The sequence below is a fragment of the Gasterosteus aculeatus genome, chromosome 7 (genome assembly GCF_964276395.1).
Source record: "Gasterosteus aculeatus chromosome 7, fGasAcu3.hap1.1, whole genome shotgun sequence".
Lineage (NCBI taxonomy): Eukaryota > Metazoa > Chordata > Actinopteri > Perciformes > Gasterosteidae > Gasterosteus > Gasterosteus aculeatus.
The window spans coordinates 1,277,940-1,301,979 of NC_135694.1; the positions used below are offsets into that span (position 1 = coordinate 1,277,940).

Consider the following 24,040-nt stretch of genomic DNA (forward strand, 5'->3'; position numbering starts at 1 on the left):
CAAACTGTCTTTATCAACGTCTGCCCCTTTTCCACGACACTAGAGGACGATGGAGGTTTAAAGGGACAGTACGCGTTTTCTTTTCTTCTGTGTTTTTTTGGGAAGGATCTCAGGCGCATTATTATCACCCCGGAATCACAAGTAGCCAAAGCAACTATATATCATTTATTATAAATATTCCAACACAGGATTTTTTCTTCTTCTTCTTCTCACCTTTTAACCACGTGGAATAAACACAGAATTAAATCCTCTGGAATTTGAATGGAAAACCAAGACCCTGAAGTTTTCTCAGCCAAATGAAGCACATCCAAAGTGACCGGGGGCCAAATGGAATAAGCTCATCTTTAACTTTGGCTTTCGACGGATTTCATCCAAGTCGCCGGGTTGGAAAGGGAACGTGGAACCATCGCTCTGCAGGCGATAGCCTGAACCCTCTCTCTCTCTCAGCAACAACAAGGGCCAAGGAACTTTATTTTATCCTCATTATACTAGTAATAATAATAACAAGGGACTTCTAATAGAAACAAGGACTATTTTGGTTTCTTAAGACTGTCTTTGCTTACATTTGAGTTGCCTACGGAATCCCGGCTTCTCGTTCAGCTCTTCCTAATAACTACGTCAACCTGGTGAACAGAAGTGTAGGGCGCTGTGGATTGGGGGGGGGGCAGGCTGACGGGTGTGTGAATGGCTGGAGGTCAGCGGGGGGCAGAGACTAAAGGCGAGTTTGCTTTTCTATCTGGGAAATCTATTTTAAAGGGAAATTTCACCAGGATTTCATCATGAATCTCATTTTATTTTCTTCTTCTTCATTTTCTTGAAGTCGCTCGGTGCGGCGTCTTCAAGAGAAAAGGACAACGGTTGGCATGAGCCCAGGCTGTCGAGTAATACTCAATATACGACCGTCAGAGGCCAACTAGAGACATTATGCATGTTTGATCAAAACTACATTTAAAAATAAAACATGCCTACCTGCAACACACACACACACATGAGAATTCTCCGCTGCTGGTGTGATGAGTCGCTCCCGGCTGAATGAAGGATGAAATCAGCCATCTTTCCTTCAGTGTCGTCTTGATTGTTTGATCTCTTTACCTCTCAGCTGACTCACAAAAGACACACACACACACAAAGACGCACACACACACACACACACACACACTTGCGGCCGACGCCATGACCTCATCTGCTGTCTTGGCGGCGGTGGCAGAGAGCCTCAACCCTCATCACCACATCCCTGAAATGTCACGCCGTAACCGTGGCAACAGTCCCGCCAAACATCCTGCGATCATGATGTCACGTTCAGGGCCGCAGTTGGACACGAGTTGTCACAAAGACAAAAAGTGTTTTTTCCACATCCGAGCTAAGAGGGTTAGTGGTGTTTCCCAATACATAAAATGATCTTTATTTGCCTTTTAGCCAGAAATGTTTTACCTCACCGACTGAAAGCAGGAGACGAGGTGTTTGGGATTTGTTTTTTAATTTCTTCATCTTCATGTCGTGGTTCCCAACTTCTAACTGATAAAAGAGTTTCTCTGATGTTCCCTGATGTTAAAACCTCGTAACGAGACTCACGTTCCAGCGCCACTTCAACGTTTGTCAGGCGGCGACAGAGCGTCACAGACTGCAGGTACACCAGAGAGCCGGGGAGTAATCTGGATTCTCTTAGTTACCACGGCAACCGGCCTGCACGTCACCCCCTGTGTGACCAGGGCCGAGGCGATAATCAATCACTCTGATCAAATAATCAGCAATTATTGATTGAGCCATAATACATAATTCAACGCTGTTGAAAGGGTTATACGCTAGATGTGTGTGTGTCTGTGTCCATGTGTGTGTGTGTGTGTGTGTGTGTGTGTGTGTGTGTGTGTGAGCCACACAGTCTAAAGAGGAACTATGCAATAAAGAAATAAATTGAGCATCATTGAAGACGATGTCTTCTGAAGGGACAGATGGGACCACACAGACACACACACACACGAGGGGTGGGAGGGTTGTTGCATCACATGACGTAGAACCCTTTAGAACAGACCTGCAGACACACTCAACGTAAATTCATTTTTATTTTAAAATCTTGAGATACAAATATTTTTGGGATAAATAACAATATTCATCATTAAAAAGATTGCTTCATGCTTTACTTTGGTTACTTTACTGTTAAAAAAACAACGTTTACAAATTATTAATTATAATTGTAAAACTATATATTTTTTTAAGTCTTCAGTTTGTCATTTTGTTCGTTGCCATCTTGTTTTTTGTGAAAAAGAGAAGTTCATCTGTGAGTGAATTCACAATCTAGCACTAAAACTTGCTATAGACACCTGTCAATCACAGTAAACCCCGCCCTAATCCATCCCCTGCTTCATGGTCTATTAGACACCTGGCAATCATTTGTAGCCCCGCCCCAAACGCCCCCTGTCTTACGGTCTGTTTGACTCTAAATGGACCATAATTCACTAAATGAACATCATGTTGTGTTGAAGAAGACTTGAAACTAGAGACTGAGACCATAAACTCATGTTTACAATGTTTACTGAGGGAATAAATCAATAGAGAAGTAGAGTCATTTCCTCATAGATGTCTATGGGAGCAGAGGAGTCGCCCCCTGCTGGTCACTACAGAGAAGTAGAGTCATTTCCTCATAGACGTCTATGGGAGCAGAGGAGTCGCCCCCTGCTGGTCACTACAGAGAAGTAGAGTCATTTCCTCATAGACGTCTATGGGAGCAGAGGAGTCGCCCCCTGCTGGTCACTACAGAGAAGTAGAGTCATTTCCTCATAGACGTCTATGGGAGCAGAGGAGTCGCCCCCTGCTGGTCACTACAGAGAAGTAGTCATTTCCTCATAGACGTCTATGGGAGCAGAGGAGTCGCCCCCTGCTGGTCACTACAGAGAAGTAGAGTCATTTCCTCATAGACGTCTATGGGAGCAGAGGAGTCGCCCCCTGCTGGTCACTACAGAGAAGTAGAGTCATTTCCTCATAGACGTCTATGGGAGCAGAGGAGTCGCCCCCTGCTGGTCACCACACAGAATGCAGCTTTAAGACGCTTCCTCGTGGATCCACTTGTGGTCGACACTGAATACTTTAAATCGTCGGCGAGCTTGAGATCGAACCCAGAAGTTAAAGCATCGCCGTGGAAACGCACACAAAGTATTCAAAAAGCCACAACAGCTGGGGGAGATCAATAATCAAATCCCAGCATGCATTGTGCTTTTCCGATCTGACTCACTGTTCCTTTGAGAAAAAGACCAACACAGTTTGGCGAGGCTCCTCATCACCCAGTGACACACACACACACACACACACACACACACATAAATGGCATCATTCAGGTTCCCCTCTCACCTTCTAAAGGGATTTTGAGCTTTAAAAAATCTGCCCTTGTTTCTCCTTGTTCTTTTTTGGGATCTTTCCACACGGATGAATGTGTGACTGTGTTATTTTTCTAGAACCGGACGGCTATAGCGCACGTTGTTGACTCTTTAATAAAGGCATCCTTAGAAAAACTCTGGTCCGACTGGTTATTTGAGCGCCTGTTTTCCCTTTGAAACTAATGGAACCTCCCGTTTGTGCGCGTCGTGTCGGCAGAACGGTACCATTGTGTCTCTTTGCGTCTACGGAGGTTCATATTTAAAAGAGGCAGAGACGAGTCCGTCCTGCTGTCCAGCTGATTGAAACCCTGATTACAAGCCCTCCATTTAAAAGCCAATCAGCTGCTGCAGCTTCACATTGACATGCAGTGATTACGCAGTCTGAACCTGCAGAGCCAGTTGGCTGTTTGCTAAGTCCCGCCCCTTGAGCACCAGCCAATTACAGCAAGCATACCTTTGGCGCTGCTTTTCTACAGATGGTTTTGACGTTAAATTATTATTATTTTATTTATTTTAAGTTTATTTCTTCCTCTTCTGTCTCCAAATCTAAATGATGTTACGGTTCATTCTCCAAAAAATTACGGTGTTTCATTTCAACTGTTTTTTAGCAGATTTGATTTGAATAGGCGCCCGAATACGCGGCGAGGACCTGCTATTACAAACTGCACCGCGTGGAGAGCTTCTCGGCCATAGCAACCGTAACTAAGGGGGTCGGGGGCCAAAGTCCTCTTGAACTCGTTTCATGTAAAAGTGAGAAAAATGTTTATTATTAAATTGTGTTGCGGAACTTCAGCATAATGATTTGGTGTGAGTTCGGAGCCTCTAATCACGCTGACCTCTGACCTCTGTTCACCGGGAAGCTTTCAGCCATCAGCTCGCTGTTCATTTGCGCGTCCGGCCGGTGTGGCTGGAATGAAAAGCCGCCTCTTTGTGCGTTCCGTTCCACGACTCGCTGTGCGACCCGAATGTTTCATTATTTCATTCCAGTTGAAAAGGAGAGCGAGAGATTAGTTCTGTATTTTTAACAAAGCCCTCGCTCGCCCGGTGTGTGGGCCGCACTGCTGAATAAAACCCAGCTTTCATCTCCTTCTCTCTCTCCACATCAAGCTTCCCTCCACCAACTCAGTGTCAAGTTCTGCTATGAGACACACAGCGATCTGTGCGTGTGCGTGAAGCTGGCTGTCCTTTTGGCAGTAAACTGAAGCACCTCTCAGCAAAACTGGACTATTATGGAAATAACACACATCGCTGTATTGCCTCCCTCTCACACACACACAGACACACACACACACACCGTGTAACATGGATGTATGTGCTCGCAGGTGCACACGGTACCGCTGCTCCTAATTATGTCCACACGTATAGTTCCTACGTGTGCTCAGTCCGTCTCTTTCAAACAGACATATTTTGCATCATCATTTCATTGTAAATGCGTCATTTCATATTAGTGATTGTGGACTTTTGCAGCACTTATGTGTTGGTTATTACACGTTAATCAACATCTCCGGGCCGGAGTTGATCTGCATTGTTGTCACCATTTATTTATTAATTATTAAGAGCTAAATGCCACAAGAATCACCACGATGTTTAAACTAATATCCACTTAGCAGTATTTGTAGTTGCTATGGTTACTGGGAGTGTAACACCAGCTGGAGTTATTTGTTGGCTTGATGCTCTTTTTGGGGATGAAATCGCGGGCGGGTTTCAATGCTGATTAAGAGGCGAATAACAACGTCCAGTCACCCCGAACCAATCAAGCGCCAGCACGTGTCGCCATTGGCAACCGATCTTGATTTATCAGAACGCACACGCACGGAGGGCTCCGTTGACTATTGCATAAGCAGGAGGTGCTGGTGTGGCGCTGTGGCTTCTCGCGTGGCTCCCTCTGGTGGAGGAAAGGAGCCATTACAACACAACCGACGGGCTATAAACAGGATCCATGTGTTTAATTGGTGTTAGAGATAAAAGCAACGCTCTCTGTTTGTGGGTTCATTTGCTTATTGGTGTTTTTTAACCTGGATTACCTGTGAGGACCAGAAACAGGTTTCGGTTCCGTATTTTCCAATTGATCATAGAGGCGTTTTAAAACATCTGTCATCTCAGAAGAATCTCACATGTTCAGAAAAATGGATTAAAAAGTATAAAACATTCTCGTAACATGTGGTAGAATAATATGCACAATATTTTCCTTCAAAAGTATAACATAGCATAAAAAGGGAAAAACTAAGGCGAAGGCCAAGTAACTTGAATGTGTTTTTAATTCAACTACTTGAGTAAAGACACAATAGATTTCACCACCGCCACCCACCTCCTCATATAAATAATAATGAACGATGAAATAATGAACGATCTTTAGGCTCTTAAGTAATAAACCTCTCTGTTATTCTGCCCGCTGGCCCTCCTCGGCCTCTGATTGGTCCAGCTGCTGCCACTTCTACCGTTCTGATTGGCCCTCAGCTCAAAGCGGAAGTACTCGCTTTGCTGCAGCTGTGATGAACCAGGAAAGGATGTAGAACCCGAACAAAACGTTCATTTTAACGTACAAACCGACTTTCACGCGTAGATAAAGACTCGGACGAAGGGGACGATATGATTTTAGGGGCGTGTGTGTCGTTTTTCTGGATAATATCGTCGGTGGGAGCAGCTAAGACCGCAGGGGACGATGACTGGGTCTATCTGCCCAACAAATGTGAAGGTAACCGCGGCCGTTAGCATCGCCTGGTGCCCGATCCAGGGTCCACGGACCGGAACGGGGACCGGAAGACACGTGACTGTATTTAATCTGTCAGCTGTGCTGTAACTCATGAAAACATACTGGATGTCACCACAATAATCTGTGTTTACATTCGGCTGGCTGGAACGTGTCAACAACCTCCTTTAAATGTCTTATTTTTAACACAACTCGTGCTGTTAAACACAACGATGTTTTATTACGTTCCATTTTTTCAGTAAATCTCTCTATTTATTAATAAAAATAAAATAAAAAATGTATATATTTGGTTTTAAACATACTCTTAATTTGAAAAGTAAATATGAACTAGTTAAATTTGGTTTTATTATTTTAAACCGATTTTTACATTTCTGCCCCCCCTCCAGTCTGTAAATTCGTCAGCATCGAGATGAAGTCGGCGTTCGATGAGACGGGGAAGACCAAGGAGGTCATCGGCAGGAACTACGGCTTCATCGACAGCAAGGGGGCGCCGCCCATCAAATACGTCAAGTCGTGAGTGTTGTTGTTGTTGTCGTCGTCGTGCAGGTTTGAATGAACAACATGCAGCTGAGCTCAAAGGCGTCAACAAGTGGCTCATGGTGAACTTGAATACCCCCCCTTAACCCCCCCACAGAGACCTCCGATTCATCGAGGTGGTAGAAAACGTGTGCCAGAGGCTGTTGACCTACAATCTGCACAAAGAGAGAAGTGGAAGTAACCGCTTTGCCAAGGTGTGTGTGTGTGTGTGTGTGTGTGTGATCGTTGTGAATCTTTAACACGTTGGAGCTTCTTTAATCTTTTGGATCCAACCGTTCAATGCAAAACGTCGTCGTACATTTGTAAATAACTTTTACATGGTGTAAGTTAGCTGGTTGAAGGCCGTAAACAGGAAGCCCGCGTGTGGTCGGTCTGCAGGGCATGTCGGAGACCTTCTCCACCCTGCACGGGCTGGTGAACAAAGGCGTGAACGTGGTGATGGACATCCCCTTCGAGCTGTGGAACGAGACTTCGGCAGAGGTGGCCGACCTCAAAAAACAGGTGACCAATCGGATCAGATCGTTGAGGCTTTATTTGTGTACTTTGTATTCTCTAGAAAAAGAACAACTTATATATTATACAGTATTTCTGTGTATGTGTGTGTATTAAGTGTATTTGTAGAATGAGACTCGTGTGTGTTTCAGTGCGACGTGATGATCGAGAGGTACGAGGACGTGATTGAGGACTGGTACAAAGGCAGCCAGGAGGAAGACCTCACCACGTACCTGTGTCAGAAGCACGTCCTCAAAGGGCAGGACGCAGGTAGAAAACACGCGAGGACACGCGTCCTATTCTGTGTTTCACTTCCCTTTAACCTCCAGCTCTTCTTCTACTATTCCGTCTCCGTCCAGCCTGCCTGGACGAGGAGTGGAGCCCGATGAAGAAGGGCGACCAGGCGGCCCTGGCAGAGGACAAGAAGAAGAAGAAGAAGAAGAAGAAAAAGAAGGCGGGCAGGAAGGGAGAGGGGGGGGACGACGGGGAGAAGGCCACGAAGAAGAAGAAGAAGAGCGAGAAGAAGGCCAAGAAGAAGAAGAAGAGCAGAGCTCCGGTGGAGCGGGCCGACGGGGGGGCGTCGTCAGGCGAGGAGATCCAGCCGCCGGTGCCTCTTCCTGGGGGCAAGACGGAGCTGTGACCCCCCCTCCCCCTCCCCCTCCCCAACCCTCACCCCCCCGATCAGCTGTTTCATTCAACGGTTCCGTTACGTTTAGATTTGTTCTTTTTCGGCTTCTAACGGCTTCGTTTTCATGATGCTCTTATAGACCCCCCCCCCCCGAACAGATCACATATTGATCACGTGGCTGGAACCGCTTTTTTTTCTTTTTCTTATATCTTCTTCCTCTGCTCATTGTAGATTTTTGCATTTAATGCATCAAAATGTGAATTTGTATGTTTTGTTTTCTCATTTGCTGTTGTTTTGTTCCATCGTAAAAAAAGTGGGACGTTGTTTTGGGGTTCATTATTTTGTTTTCTGTTCCTACAGAAACACTCAGATTGTGTCTCCTGAGGCCGTATGTATTGATTTTCTCTTTAATATCTTAATATTCGCAGATGTTTTCTACCGGTAGAGGATTATTGATCCTCTTTACGGAGTCAACACAACATGCAAACTTTTCCCTAAACGTCAGAGATCTCCGCCCATGTCCTTTCTTTTCCAATTATTGTGTGTGTGCGCGCGCGTGTTTGCTGCACAACAGCTGCTATTTAAGATGTATGTATGTATGTATGTATATGTGTGTGTGTATGTATGTATATGTGTGTGTGTGTGTGTGTGTGTGTTTGTTTACAGTTTTTTATTGAGGTAAAATGCTGCCTGTGTTTATTGGAGCTGCTTTTTTGACCCCATGAACCAACACATGGATCAATAAAAAGTTGTGACTGTTCTCTGGCTTAAAGTGTCATTTTATATCAGTCACAGTGTTACTGACCATCTCAACGTGTATTCTAATAAGAACAAATAAGGTTTCCATTCAGTGCCGCAGTAAGTTTTCACTGTAAAGTAGGTGTGTCCGGTACGTTGGACAGACGCCGACGTGTTTACGTCACCTGGTCGTCAGGTCAAAAGCGCCCGCGCCGCACGCTGCTCTTCCTTTCCTCGTGGTGCTCCAGCGCAGGTGAGTCGCTCGCCGCCGCGGCTACATTTGTTTCTCTTTTGGTTATTGTTACTGGAAAGTCTGCGGGGTTATTTAAACTGTTACTGTCAGGAAACCGCCGATGAATCTCTGCCTCAAGAACAAGATTCAAATCCTCCCAACAGGCCTCGTGCGTGTTTCACTGGTGGAAGTCTGTCCGTCCCGTGTAGTACGTCATGCAGACTGCAGGTGGCGCCCCGTCACCGAGGAACTGACCACCAGCGGATCCACTGTCCCCTGCGTGTGTGTGTGTGTGTGTGTGTGTGTTGAATAATTCACTGCTGGGTGTTTATAGACGACTCTTTGGCCTCAGAGCTCCAATAACAGGACCAATATTGTGACACACACACACACACACACACACACACACACACACACACACACACACACACACACACACACACACACTCTTTATCAGCCGTTCTTGAGTTTCGTTTATTTGGAGATTGATTGTTGGGACCAAATGTGGACGAGTCCACCTGCATTAATGTCTCCCATGGAGACCCCGAATCATCACCACTTCTCTACCGTCTCAGCGAGGACGCACACGCACACGCACACGCAAACGCACACGCACACACAGTGTGTGTGGTGGTCGTTTGGGGACGGAGAGAAACAGGCCTCTTCTAATCTGGAGAAAACCAAACAGCGTGATGGAAATATTGATTCTTTGTCCATTTGTTTCCCACATTGACGTCCCGCCCACGTGTCCTGACCGTACGTCTTTTCTTGCGTCGGCGTCCCGTTGTGAGGAGACGTGTCCTCCGTTTGTTTAAGCCAAGGTGTCGAACATCGCCGCCTCACAATAACACTCCGTTAACGAAAGCGCCGCGTCGCCTCCTTCAGAGCGACTCACGTCAACGCTTCCGCAGCGGCGGCGACAGGATGTCACCCGGCTTCTTCCGACGGGACCCCGGCGTGACCCCCCGAGGGGGCGAGACGGGGCGAGACGGGGGGGAGGGAGATTGCAAAAGAAAAGAGAAGACGGTGGAAATGACACGAGGCCGAGGAAGCGTCAGAGCGGGAGAGAAGGGAACGCGGCGAGGAGGTTTGACCCCCGGTGACCTGCAATAACAAACCGCCGCCGTACGTGGAGCCGTCACCGTTAACTGTGATCGGTTCTGTACAGAAAAACCTCCCTGTGAACCTTGAGTTGACCTCCAACACCCCGAGAGGAAAACAGGGAGGGAAATAAAAAGAGGGGAGGAGACTAATATCCATCCGTTCGTCTTCTAGCGCCTCGGTGCTCCGATTCGTCTCCGCTCTCCTCACAGCGGCGTGTTCAGGGAAGGTCAAAACCCGGGAAATAGGCGTTCTGTCACCAGACACCCTTCACCTGCTCCCCGAGCACAACTGGGACGTCCCAGAATACACCAGGTGGAGCCCTTTGTTTCCCCGTTATCGTAGGAGCAGGAGGGCAGCAGCGGCTGACGCTTTATTTTGGAGGGTCGTCGTTAATGACGTGGTGCCTCATCGATGGTTCATATTATAGAAATATACAGATCATCATTTCTAGTAGCAGCGCTTATGAAACAAATGCAGTTATTAGGACAATAAATAAGATATGCAAAGAAAAGACAGAAAAATATTTTATTTAAAATTTTGACAATATATATATTTTATATGTATTTTTTTATATTACCTGATGACAAACACATGGCGCCTGCTGTATTTTCTTCACAATAAAACGCTCCTCTGGTGGAAAGCAGCAGGAAATGTTCAGTTGAGGCGGGGGGGGGGGGGGGGGGCGTCATGTTCAACGAGCACCAGCAGGTCTGCGATTAAATAAATACAATATTTGATGTGTGTTTATGGCACGATGAGCGAGTTGAGAGGAACAAAGGAAGAGCAGCAGCGAGAAGAAACTATGAAACTACGTTATTTACGTCATGAACACGTGACAGCAAAGCGTGCAAGAAAGATCGTAGAGGAAATACAGCTGCACAAAGAGCCTCGTTACAGTAAAATAACCCTTGGAACCCCCCCCCCCCCCCCCCCCCCCTCTCTGGTAGGGTCAGATTTCGGGACCCCCCCCCCCGAGCCTGCAGCGCAGTGGGGACGATACAGAGAACGACACTAATGGCTACATGGCATTTGGAGCAGAAAGGTGTGACATGCAAGGCTTCACGCTCACATAGCACGCATTTACACACACACACGCACACACACACACACACACACACACACACACACACACACACACACACACACACACTCCCCTCGGGGCCTTCCATTAATAACAGCTGACCTTTGCACGTTTAGGCTGTGAAATGATAGTGAAGCAAACCTGAGGACGATGTCACACTTTCCCTCCGTCCATCCCCCATCTTTTCCCTCCATCTTTTCCCTCCATCTTTTCCTCCGTCCCCAAACGTTAGCTGATGAGACATGTGTTGTCTTGGATGGACTCGTTAGTGTTTAACCTTAATCAATCAAACGCATGATTTTGAGTTAATTATTAACTTTTCTATGCGTTACCTTTCACAATAAAAGCACTCTGATTCACTCCCTGTCATCTCAGCAGAGGTGGAATCGAGCAGAAGCGCTGTAGATTCAGGCGGCTCGATGACGTCACCCAAAATATTTAGTCTGTGCGCGTGAAAGTTGTTTGTCCAAAGTGGAGCTGCGCTCGTCTCTTTCAACCACATTCAAAGGGCTTATTTGTTGGCGGTGAAGTGAAGAGCATCGCAGCCGGCCAGAGCTGCCACTTTTTACTTTCACCATCTTTCTTTCTTTTATTTTCAAATGAAAGAGCAACAAAAATACAATTGCCAAATTGGGTTCCTCTCCGTTTCAGTTTGAGCCGTTTCCTTTCACATCCCTTCCTTTCCCTTCCAGGCGAGGTCGATGGACGGCGGAGGAATTTGTCGCCCCTCCCCTCCCCCGACCCCCCCCCCCGACCCCCCCGACCCCCCCGACCCCGATACTGGCCAATCGTCGTGGTCGAATAAAAAAAGTTAAAATCTGTGAGAGGACTTCCAGCTAAAACAACAACGAATCCCCCCGGACTCCGTCTCCAGCTCGTCCACCCTCCTTTATCATGCCCCCCCTCCCCCCTCCTCCCCCTCCTCCCCCTCCCCCCTCCTCCCCCCCCACGACCCCCCTCCTCACATCACTCGTCAAGTGCTCATCCCGCCTGCCAACCTCCTCCTGGTCTTTTTGGGAAAAACACAAAAAAAAGCTTCTAATTTGGTCTCAAGAAGAGTCCAGTTTATTCAACACGCTGGTGTGTGTGTGTGTGTGTGTGTGTGTGTGTGTGTCCCTTTTTACTCCCATGAGACCCTATGCGCTACACACACACACACACACACACACACACACACACACATATTTTCCCACCCTCAGACTGACATAAATAGTTGCAGGGACACATTGCGGTCGATGATGTCGGCTTCCTTCTCTTCACAGAGAGATTCTCAGATTATATGAAGACGACTTTGAAGCTTCGTTAACGACTAATCTGTTAATTAATAAATCAGATGTATCTCTTAATAACAGGAGCAACAACAACATTCATTTTAAACTGAAGAGGATGTTATTTGTTTTAGTTATTTGTTAAATGATTGGTGGCTGTTTTCTGGCCACTAGGGGGCAGAGCAGCACACGAGCGAGTCCTTATCTGCGGGCCGTTGTTGTGAGGCGCGCACACAGAGCGGCCTCCTCGGGCTGAGGTCCCTCAGGAACACGCGGCCCCGAGGCTGCAGAGGCTGCCTTGCTCAACGGCGTTTCAACCTCCGGGTCACTGCTGTCCGTCGGCCCGTTATGGAGATAAACTGTTGTTTACACCGAGGGCCACATGGGAGGTCAACCATGGCAGTGTGTGTCTGTGTGTGTGTGTGTGTGTGTGTGTGTCTGTGCTTCCTCTTTAAGAGAACGATAGCTGCAGATTTTATTTATTTTGTTTCATCTCCAGAATGCTGAACTTTATTTACATCCATGTTTGTGTTATATACTTTATTTGAACAAACCCCGGTGTGTGTGTGTGTGTGTGTGTGTGTGTGTGTGTGTGTGTGTGTGTGTGTGTTTGGGATGGGGTGGGGGGGGGGTGTGATGGGGGGGGGCAGATGTTTTGCCTCACCACCCACCATCCATCAAGTCAAATGAGCGAATGACAGGAAGAACAAAAACAAATCCTTCGCTCCGGCAACAATAAACGACTGATGCGACCAATGACAAGTGTTGACTGTGTGTGTGTGTGTGTGTGTGTGTGTGTGTGTGTGTGTGATAGAGATAAAGGTACACATGTGTGTTTGTATGTTTTTGTACTCATTCCATTTGCTTTATTCGTCTTCACAGATGAGTTAGAGTTCAGTAGGCAAAGGCACACACACACACACACACACACACACACACACACACACACACACACACACACACACACACACACCAGGAGGCTGGACCCCAGGGCTCAGTTTGGGAGGAAACTCCCTTTCTAATTTTCCTCATAAAGACTCTAATGAAGACTAATGACGATGTGAGGTGTGTGTGTGTGTGTGTGTGTGTGTGTGTGTTTGCGTTTGTCTCTGTACCTTTTAGCCCCCTCCCTTCTGTCCCTTGATGTTTATTATTCTCTTTGTGTTCTCTGGCTTCTTTTTCTAGTTTTTTTTTTCTTTTTTCACACCTCAGACCTTAATTATTACTGTTAATAATAAAGCTGATAATAATATTTATAATAATGGAAAACTGATCATGTTACAGTGAAGCAGGGCACTCAGTTTGGGTCAGTTACTTTGAACATTCAAGAGATAAATAAACGTGTTGTTTATTAGGTGATGGTTTCACAGTAATATAAACTAGATACCAGACAATAAAAGTATTACCTGTTCCATTTCTGAACAGTAACAGTAAGCAGCTATACCAAACAAAAACACACAAATGGAGTTTGCGCTCAACAAGACCATTAAAACTGATTTGTTTTATTTTAACGGGTTTGTTAAAGTGTTGAAACAACATGGTGGTTCTTTACTCCCCACAGAACCACCATGTTGCTTCAACATCCCCAGAGTTTGGTCACGTTCATATTTACTGCTATTTATAGTGCACATAGTTGCTAAATGTTGATACATTACCGTTTTAATCTGTCTGTCCTTGTGTTATTCTTCATGTTTGTCTTGTTTGTAGTCACTGAACCTCGGTGAAAACAACCCTCGTGTGAAGAAGTAGTGAACCCTGAAACACACCGAATACCGCTCCTGGTGTCACTTTGTTGGGCAATGAGGGGTCGATGTTCACGCTGTAGATTAAATCACTAGATGATCCGTAGATTTCGAGCCCGACACACGCGGCTCAGCGGGGGTCCGACCGGGTCGAGTTCAGCACCACGGACAGCGACTACGGGACCTCATTCATTCCTCCTGTAGGACCTGAATGGCTTTGATGGAACCTGAGCTCCTCTTCTATCAACAGTTATAGTTTAATACAACAAGAGGACCTCCAACTTTTATATGTTTCATTTACGGAAGGTTGAGGAAGAGTTAAGGATTTGACATATATATATAAATATAAATAAACATATATATATATATATTGGGACATTTCTATTTTAAAAGAAAATCCAAATATGGAAGGAAGTCAAAAATACAAAAAAACGGTCTAAATATTACATTACATTAGATTATTACATTACATGTCATTTAGCTGAGGCTTTTATCCAAAGCGACTTACAATAAGTGCATTTCAACCATAAGGACACCATAAGGTTCCTAGCGGTCAAAGTGGCCGTTAGCACAAAGTTGCCAAAGTTGACTGTCAGGTCCTGGGTCGGAGAATATTTTCCCGGAAAGAGAAGTGGTTCAGTCTTGTCGGGGTGATTTTTAGATGGTGGGCGGATCCACTGAGAGATGTCAGTCAGACAGGCAGAGATCCGAGTGAGGGAAGGAGAGAATTAGTTGGGTGTCATCTGCATAGCTGTGGTAGGAGAAGCCATGTGAGCGAATGACAGCGGCGAGAGAGTTGGTGTAGAGCGAGAAGAGGAGGGGACCCAGGACGGAACCCTGAGGAACTCCAGTAGTAAGAGGACAAGGTTCCGACACAGATCCTCTCCAGGTTACCCTGTAGGTGCGGCCGCCGAGGTAGGACGAGAGAAGCGAGAGAGCAGAGCCGGACAGAGGAGAGAGAGGCGACTCTAGCAGTGTGGAGTTTCTCTGAGACAGCAAGGAGAGCAGTCTCTGTGGAACGGCCTTAAAGCCTGACTGGTGGGGGTCAAGGAGGTTGTTATGGTGAGATAGGAGAAGAGTTGGTTAAAGACAGCACGTTCAAGAGTTTTGGACAAAAAGGGAAGAAGAGAGAACGGTCTGTAGTTGTTTTCTTCAGAAGGGTTGAGGGTAGGTTTCTTCAGGAGAGGGTTAACTCTTGCCTCCTTCAGAGAATTGGGAAAACAGCCAGATAACAGAGCATTGTTGATGAGACAGGTGAGAAAAGGACGATGGTCAGGAAGAAGAAGATGTGATGGAATGGGGGGCAGAATGTAATATATGAAACATTCTTTAAGAAAAGTTAAAATATGTCTAAAATGTCATAGAAAAACGTCTAAATCCCTTGCTTTGATGAAAGACATTTCCTTCCATTTCTAGTTTTAATGATAATAATTATATAATGAGAATTAATTCCTTTTATCCGTAACTTCAAACCTCTGGATTTATTCAAGTTTTTCACTTCAAATTCAGATTAAAATAAACACTCCATGACTGTTATGATCTTTAGTTACAAAAATACTTGTTACCTCTTTGTGTCTTGATTCACTTTTAGGATGTGCTCATCGAGTTTCAAAACAAAAAGACTTTAATAGTCAAAAATTCCAAAAGCAAAAAAGTGGAAAGGGGCAAAAACACAGATAGGAACCAGGAACACTCTGAAATGGACTTCCAGACGTTCCACAATGACGCAACAAGTGAAACGCATGGCTTAAATACACTAGGTAGGCGATTGGACACAGGTGGAAACAATCATGACACGACAGACAATCACAGGGGATGACAGGACAAGGCAGGAAGTGACGTTACCCAGGGAGACAAGAGGCAAGAAACTACAAAATAAAACAGGACATGAACCCAATCCGTGACATAACCCCCCCCCCACTCAGGGGCCGAATTCCAGAAGGCCCGCTCCAGTGAACCTGCGGGCTTCCCAAGCTTTTATCTAGTGATTAAAGAAAACCTGTGAAAACATTTAAATTGCCCCGTGCATCGCCACTGCTGCTTTTCATGGCGGACACATTTGTACCGTATTTTCCTCCACAACTTTGTTCACCTCTCGACAGGCAAACCGACGTTTGCAGCGATCAGCCTCCATGAACCCAACCCGCTTCTACAACCCGCCAATGACGGCTTGTAGAAGTGGTCATATTTAAGCATTTCTTCCGACAAAAGTTCTTCAGTCTGATCCGTTCTCTCGTAAACATTCTTCGTTTTAATCATGGCGGTATCGGGCTATGAAAACGAAAATGTGAGACTCCGTAAAGGACGTAGTTAGCGGACCAATCACAGCCTGGTGCGATGGCACTGATGTTTGTCGTCCCCGCCCTTCCACCTTTGGCTCTTTATTGATGCCAAAGCAAAAGTTCTCATGAAGGTAACCTGCCTGCAGCCTCTGAGCGTCCTCGTGAAGCATCCAAGTAAAACGTTAGTGTTGATTCTTCTCACACACCTCCAACCGTCTCGCTCTCAGAGACGTGGGAACTGTCCCCCACTGTTTGCTCTGATGATTAATCAGAAATTATCCTTTTGGAGACACGTCCACAGGCTGTGAGCTTAGAGAATAAGAGGGAGGAGAAGATCCACCTGGCCATCAGACTACAGGAGGAACCGTGGTGAGTAGCAGCTTCTCTCTGTTTCAGGACGATTCATCAAATGCTGAATCCGTCACGGGGACGTTTGAGGGACTTCTGTCCTCGTTTTAATGGAGTTTGTGCTCAACAAAACCATGAAAACAGACGTTGATTTTGTTATTTTAGGGCTTTGGAGCTTAACGGGTTTGTTAAAGTGTTGAAGCAACATGGTGGTTCTTTACTCCCCACAGAACCACCATGTTGCTTCAACATCCCCAGAGTTTGGTCACGTTCATATTTACTTCTATTTATAGTGTACATAGTTGGTAAATGTTGGTACTCTTCTTGTTGTCATTGTGCTATTTTTTATATTTGCCTTGTTTTTAGTTTATTATTTGTAGAAGTTTCATTAATCCGGAATCATGCGTCCAGCTGTGCTAACCGCTGTCCTGCTCTCGGTGCTCTTCATCAACGCCGTGACGTCACTGAACCTCGGTGAGTACAACCCTAGTGTGAAGAAGTAGTGAACCCTGAAACACACGCAACGTGCTGTTCCTCACACACATGACACACGTCATACATGTAGCACGTGCTCTGATGACGCTGTTCTCTCTCTCAGGCAATCTGCCGCTGCGTGAAGAGCGAGCTCTCTTCGATGCGCAACCAGATGTTGCGGTTCCGGTGGCTCCCGCTCCACTGAACATGCGGGCTTCCCGAGCTCTCTTCGATGCGCAGCCAGAAGCTGCGGCTCCCGCTCCAATGAACATACGCGGTTAGCCCCGCAGGTCGACCGAGCCGTGGACCTGAACCAGAGAAACCTTGAAATAATTGGAGAGATTTTCAAGTATATTTGCAGTTGAAAAATGTGCAGGACGAAGTGATCATCATCTGCTGATGTGTTCCTTCTCTCTGTAAAGCTGCTCTGTGTTTCTATAACCCGCCAACACGAGCTCCAATAAACGCTTCAGCATTCAAGCTCCTGGTGTCACTTTGTTGGGCAATGAGGGGTCGATGTTCACGCTGTAGATTAAAGCACTAGATGATCCGTAGATTTCGAGCCCGACACACGCGGCTCAGCGGGGGTCCCACCGGGTCGAGTTCAGCACCACGGACAGCGACTACGGGACCTCATTCATTCCTCCTGTAGGACCTGAATGGCTTTGATGGAACCTGACGTGTTCTTCTGTGAACTCTACTAAGATTAAAACCAAACCGGTCATTTTTTTAAATGTATTAATATCAAGAGACATGTAGACTGGGATTTCTGGAAAGGTTTGAAGAGAAAAGATGCGGAAGAACTTAAAGCAGAGTTTTGTAGATGAGCCGAGAAGAGAAGAGCTGTTTGCTGTCGGGTTGGATGTTCAAAAAGTACGATGTCAAAAGAGGAATCGAAAAATGTTACGTCAAAACATGTCATGAAAACAAAGTCAATAAATATTGCGTCAAAAAATAATTTGACAAAAAAGTCCAAATATATTGGGACATATTTCTATTTTAAAAGAAAATCCAAATATGTGAGTAAGTCAAAAATACAAAAAAACAGTCTAAATATATGAAACATTCTTTAAGAAAAGTCAAAATATGTCTAAAATGTCATAGAAAAAAGTCTAAATCCCTTGCTTTGATGAAAGACATTATCTTCCATTTCTAGTTTTATTGATAATAATTATATAATGAGAATTATTTCCTTTTTTCTGTAACTTCAATCCTCTGGAGTTATTCAAGTTTTTCCTTTCAAATTCAAATAAAAGCTCGATGACTGTTATGATCTTACCTTCACTCAGCACTCATTTGTACAGAGTAGAGCTTGAACGCATCATAATAAAGTCAATGGAATCTGATAAAGTTACTTTATTAATAAAAATACATGTTACCTCTTCGTGTCTTGATTCACTTTTAGTCTTTTAGGATGTGCTTGTTTTAAATTTAGTGGTCGGTGCTCATCTGGGATTAAAATAACTACTCTGGATTAACAACTCACACCCAAACAGTCTATTTAATGCCAAGCTAACATGTTAGCATTTAGCTCTCCGGCTACAGTGCTCCACCAGAGAGTAGTAGAGTTTATGCTAATGCCGTTAGCCTGCAGCCCTGCGGTGACCCGCTATGAACTCTTGTAGATTAAAGTTTAGGTCTGGCTTCAGGTTTTGATGCTTTGACAACCAGGAAAGTGGGCGAGATGGTTCTGATCCAGTTAGGACTTCCATAGGTCACTTTTAGGCTTGAATGCTGTGATCTTGTTGGACATCTCCGTGGGGACGTTTTTGCGTCCCTGCTGCCTCTGATTCAGGTGCGAGATGCTCGCTTACGTCACACAACGTGGCAGAAGCCCAAAGGTTGGATCAAAGGTTCGGGGCCTCTGGTCCCGCCCCCTTCCTTCTGTAGGGCTGCACGCTCTGCATCCATCTCCTGTAGAAACAGCTGGCCAGCTGAGGTGGGCCGTGGTCATTACATCATCACCTTTCCACACGGTGCTTCTTGATGGACAATGAGAGGTCATCATGTGTGCCAGTGACTTTTTAAAATGTTCTCCTTCGTTAGTCCAACCAAGCATTTTTCCTTTCGACACATTGCAGGCGCTCCATCGGTAGTTACTCATTTATTCATCAAATGTTTTAGTCATTAAAGAAAACCTGTGAAAACATTTAAACAACCTCATCTTGTGAAGAAACAGCCTGGAAGACGTTCAAATCGGGGAGTAAAAAGTATAAATGACCCTGGATTTCACGTGTTATTTGCCGTTGCCATGGTGACGTGTCCCTGTACGAGTCCCCGCAGACTCTCACCAGGAGGCCTCGTGTCCCTGAGGGATCAGGGTCCACGGTGTGAGGCCTCAGGGGGGCGTTGGGCATCATGAACTCAACTTAGGGACATCGAGTCTGTCCACTGATGTTTGTCGTCCCCGCCCTTCCACTTTGGGCTCTTTATTGATGCCAAAGCAAACGCTCTCATGAAGGTAACCTGCCTGCAGCCTCTGAGCGTCCTCGTGAAGCATCCCAAGTAAAACGTTAGTGTTGATTCTTCTCACACACCTCCAACCGTCTCGCTCTCAGAGACGTGGAAACTGTCCCTCACTGTTTGCTCTGATGATTAATCAGAAATGATCCTTTTGGAGACACGTCCACAGGCTGTGAGCTTAGAGAATAAGAGGGAGGAGAAGATCCACCTGGCCATCAGACTACAGGAGGAACCGTGGTGAGTAGCAGCTTCTCTCTGTTTCAGGACGATTCATCAAATGCTGAATCCGTCACAGGGACGTTTGAGGGACTTCTGTCCTCGTTTTAATGGAGTTTGTGCTCAACAAAACCATGAAAACACGTTGATTTTGTTATTTTAGGGCTTTGGAGCTTAACGGGTTTGTTAAAGTGTTGAAGCAACATGGTGGTTCTTTACTCCCCACAGAACCACCATGTTGCTTCAACATCCCCAGAGTTTGGTCACGTTCATATTTACTTCTATTTATAGTGTACATAGTTGGTAAATGTTGGTACTCTTCTTGTTGTCATTGTGCTATTTTTTATATTTGCCTTGTTTTTAGTTTATTATTTGTAGAAGTTTCATTAATCCGGAATCATGCGTCCAGCTGTGCTAACCGCTGTCCTGCTCTCGGTGCTCTTCATCAACGCCGTGACGTCACTGAACCTCGGTGAGTACAACCCTAGTGTGAAGAAGTAGTGAACCCTGAAACACACGCAACGTGCTGTTCCTCACATACATGACACACGTCATACATGTAGCACGTGCTCTGATGACGCTGTTCTCTCTCTCAGGCAATCTGCCGCTGCGTGAAGAGCGAGCTCTCTTCGATGCGCAACCAGATGTTGCGGTTCCGGTGGCTCCCGCTCCACTGAACATGCGGGCTTCCCGAGCTCTCTTCGATGCGCAGCCAGAAGCTGCGGCTCCCGCTCCAATGAACATACGCGGTTAGCCCCGCAGGTCGACCGAGCCGTGGACCTGAACCAGAGAAACCTTGAAATAATTGGAGAGATTTTCAAGTATATTTGCAGTTGAAAAATGTGCAGGACGAAGTGATCATCATCTGCTGATGTGTTCCTTCTCTCTGTAAAGCTGCTCTGTGTTTCTATAACCCGCCAACACGAGCTCCAATAAACGCTTCAGCATTCAAGCTCCTGGTGTCACTTTGTTGGGCAATGAGGGGTCGATGTTCACGCTGTAGAATAAAGCACTAGATGATCCGTAGATTTCGAGTCCGACACACGCGGCTCAGCGGGGGTCCGACCGGGTCGAGTTCAATACCACGGACAGCGACTACAGGACCTCATTCATTCCTCCTGTAGGACCTGAATGGACGTGTTCTTTCTGTGAACTCTACTGACGTTAAAACCAAACCGGTCATTTTTTTTAAATTAATATCAAGAGACATGTAGACTGGGATATCTGGAAAGGTTTGAAGAGAAAAGATGCGGAAGAACTTAAAGCAGAGTTTTGTAGATGAGCCGAGAAGAGAAGAGCTGTTTGCTGTCGGGTTGGATGTTCAAAAAGTACGATGTAAAAAGAGGAATCGAAAAATGTTACGTCCAAACATGTCATGAAAACAAAGTCAATAAATATTGGGTCAAAAATTTATTTGAAAAAAAAGTCAAAATATATTGGAACACATTTCTATTTTAAAAGAAAATCCAAATATGGAAGGAAGTCAAAAATACCAAAAAACGGTCTAAATATTACATTACATTATTACATTACATGTCATTTAGCTGACGCTTTTATCCAAAGCGACTTACAATAAGTGCATTTCAACCATAAGGACACAAACTCAGAAGAACAAGAAACAAGAGAGTTCAATTGACTCAAATAAGCCAATTTACAACTTGCTATAGATAAGAACCATTATAAGTGCAATGTAAGTGCTACAGTTAGTGTGTTAGTGGAGGTAGAGTCTGGAGAGGTGTGTCTTTAGTCTGAAGATGTGAAGGCTCTCTGTGGTCCTGATGTCTTCAGAGACCTCCTTCCACCATTTAGGAGCAGGACAGCAAAGAGTGGTGATCTAGTCGAGTGTTTTGCTCTCAGTGAGGAGGAACAAGCAGTTTATCACATGCAGAGCGGAGAGTGCGGGTTGGGATGTCGGGTTGGACCAGGTCCTGGATGTAAGCTGGACCCCATCCATTCACAGCGTGGTACGTGAGCACCAGTGTTTAGAACTGGATGAGCCACCGGTACCAGTGAAGAGAACAGAGGAGTGGAGGAGTGAGGGAGAACTTAGGAAGGTTAAAGACCAGTTGAGCTGTTGCATCCTGGATGAGCTGCAGAGGTGGAATGGTGGTAGCAGGAGACTTGCCAGGAGAGAGTTACAGTAGTCCAGGAGGTAGACGACAAGAGCCTGAATCAGTACCTGCGCTGCCTTCTGAGTGAGAAGAGGACGTGTTCTCCTGATGTTGTAGAGCGAGTATCTACAGGATCGTGTTGTCGCAGTGATGTTGGGAGTCAGGGAAAGTTGGCTGTCGAGTGGTATGCCGAGGTTCCTAGTGGTCAAAGTGGGCGTTAGCACGAAGTTGCAAAAGTTGACTGTCAGGTCCTGGGTCGGAGAATCTTTTCCCGGAAAGAGAAGTAGTTCAGTCTTGTCGGGGTTGATTTTCAGATGGTGGGCGGATCCACTGAGAGATGTCAGTCAGACAGGCAGAGATCCGAGTGAGGGAAAAAGAAAATTAGTTGGGTGTCATCGGCATAGCTGTGGTAGGAGAAGCCATGTGAGCGAATGACAGCGCCGAGAGAGTTGGTGTAGAGCGAGAAGAGGAGGGGACCCAGGACGGAACCCTGAGGAACTCCAGTAGTAAGAGGACACGGTTCCAACACAGATCCTCTCCAGGTTACACTGTAGGTCCGGCCGCCGAGGTAGGACGAGAGAAGCGAGAGAGCAAAGCCTGAGACACCGAGTTCCTGAAGGGAGGAAATAAGGATCTGGTGGTTGACTGTGTCAGATGCAGCAGAGAGGTCCAGAAGGACGAGGACAGAGGAGAGAGGCGACTCTAGCAGTGTGGAGTTTCTCTGAGACAGCAAGGAGAGCAGTCTCTGTGGAACCGCCTTGAAGCCTGACTGGTGGGGGTCAAGGAGGTTGTTACGGTGGAGATAGGAGGAGAGTTGGTTAAAGACAGCACGTTCAAGGGTTTTGGACAGAAAGGGAAGAAGAGAGAACGGTCTGTAGTTGTTTTCTTCAGAAGGGTTGAGGGTAGGTTTCTTCAGGAGAGGGTTAACTCTTGCCTCCTTCAGAGAATTGGGAAAACAGCCAGATAACAGAGCATTGTTGATGAGACAGGTGAGGAAAGGAAGATGGTCAGGAAGAAGAAGATGTAATGGAATGGGGGGCAGAATGTAATATATGAAGCATTCTTTAAGAAAAGTCAAAGTATGTCTAAAATGTCATAGAAAAAAAGTCTAAATCCCTTGCTTTGATGAAAGACATTTCCTTCCATTTCTAGTTTTAATGATAATAATCATATAATGAGAATTAATTCCTTTTATCCGTAACTTCAAACCTCTGGATTTATTCAAGTTTTTCACTTCAAATTCAGATTAAAATAAACACTCCATGACTGTTATGATCTTTAGTTACAAAAATCCTTGTTACCTCTTTGTGTCTTGATTCACTTTTAGGATGTGCTCATCGAGTTTCAAAACAAAAAGACTTTAATAGTCAAAAATTCCAAAAGCAAAAAAGTAGAAAGGGGCAAAAACACAGATAGGAACCAGGAACACTCTGAAGTGGACTTCCAGACGTTCCACAATGACGCAACAAGTGACACACATGGCTTAAATACACTAGGTAGGTGATTGGACACAGGCGGAAACAATCATGACACAACAGACAATCACAGGGGATGACAGGACAAGGCAGGAAGTGACGTTACCCAGGGAGACAAGAGGCAAGAAACTACAAAATGAAACAGGACATGAACCCAAACCGTGACAGAACCCCCCCCCCCAAGAGCCGAATTCCAGAAGGCCCGCTCCAGTGAACCTGCGGGCTTCCCAAGCTTTTATCTAGTGATTAAAGAAAACCTGTGAAAACATTTAAATTGCCCCGTGCATCGCCACTGCTGCTTTTCATGGCGGACACATTTGTACCGTATTTTCCTCCACAACTTTGTTCACCTCTCGACAGGCAAACCGACGTTTGCAGCGATCAGCCTCCATGAACCCAACCCGCTTCTACAACCCGCCAATGACGGCTTGTAGAAGTGGTCATATTTAAGCATTTCTTCCGACAAAAGTTCTTCAGTCTGATCCGTTCTCTCGTAAACATTCTTCGTTTTAATCATGGCGGTATCGGGCTATGAAAACGAAAATGTGAGACTCCGTAAAGGACGTAGTTAGCGGACCAATCACAGCCTGGTGCGATGGCACTGATGTTTGTCGTCCCCGCCCTTCCATTTTGGGCTCTTTATTGATGCCAAAGCAAACGTTCTCATGAAGGTAACCTGCCTGCAGCCTCTGAGCGTCCTCGTGAAGCATCCCAAGTAAAACGTTAGTGTTGATTCTTCTCACACACCTCCAACCGTCTCGCTCTCAGAGA

General features: G+C 45.8%; 1 protein-coding gene and 2 long non-coding RNA genes across 3 annotated transcripts; all 3 read left to right on the top strand.

The window, feature by feature from the left end:
• The first annotated feature begins 5,825 nt into the window (after window positions 1–5,825).
• On the top strand, window positions 5,826–8,495 carry cnpy3 (canopy FGF signaling regulator 3). Its single transcript, XM_040180033.2, has 6 exons — window positions 5,826–6,063; window positions 6,465–6,591; window positions 6,713–6,809; window positions 6,994–7,116; window positions 7,260–7,377; window positions 7,467–8,495. Exons 1-6 carry the CDS (start codon window positions 5,958–5,960, stop codon window positions 7,745–7,747), a joined length of 852 nt encoding a protein of 283 aa, XP_040035967.2. The 5' UTR covers window positions 5,826–5,957; the 3' UTR covers window positions 7,748–8,495.
• Window positions 8,496–16,340: 7,845 nt separating this feature from the next.
• Window positions 16,341–17,484, top strand: LOC120813820 (uncharacterized). The gene is made up of 3 exons (XR_013468254.1): window positions 16,341–16,551; window positions 16,897–17,004; window positions 17,129–17,484. It is a non-coding gene; the product is annotated as an uncharacterized LOC120813820 (long non-coding RNA).
• A 1,762-nt stretch (window positions 17,485–19,246) lies between these two features.
• Window positions 19,247–20,635, top strand: LOC120813817 (uncharacterized). The gene is made up of 3 exons (XR_013468255.1): window positions 19,247–19,704; window positions 20,048–20,155; window positions 20,280–20,635. It is a non-coding gene; the product is annotated as an uncharacterized LOC120813817 (long non-coding RNA).
• Window positions 20,636–24,040: the final 3,405 nt, after the last annotated feature.

Coding starts and splice junctions, on each gene's coding strand:
- cnpy3 (XM_040180033.2), top strand. CDS start 5,958: ATGATTTTAGGGGCGTGTGTGTCGTTTTTCTGGATAATATCGTCGGTG. Junction 6,064..6,464: donor TCTGCCCAACAAATGTGAAG/GTAACCGCGGCC, acceptor CCCCCCCTCCAG/TCTGTAAATTCGTCAGCATC. Junction 7,378..7,466: donor CCTCAAAGGGCAGGACGCAG/GTAGAAAACACG, acceptor GTCTCCGTCCAG/CCTGCCTGGACGAGGAGTGG.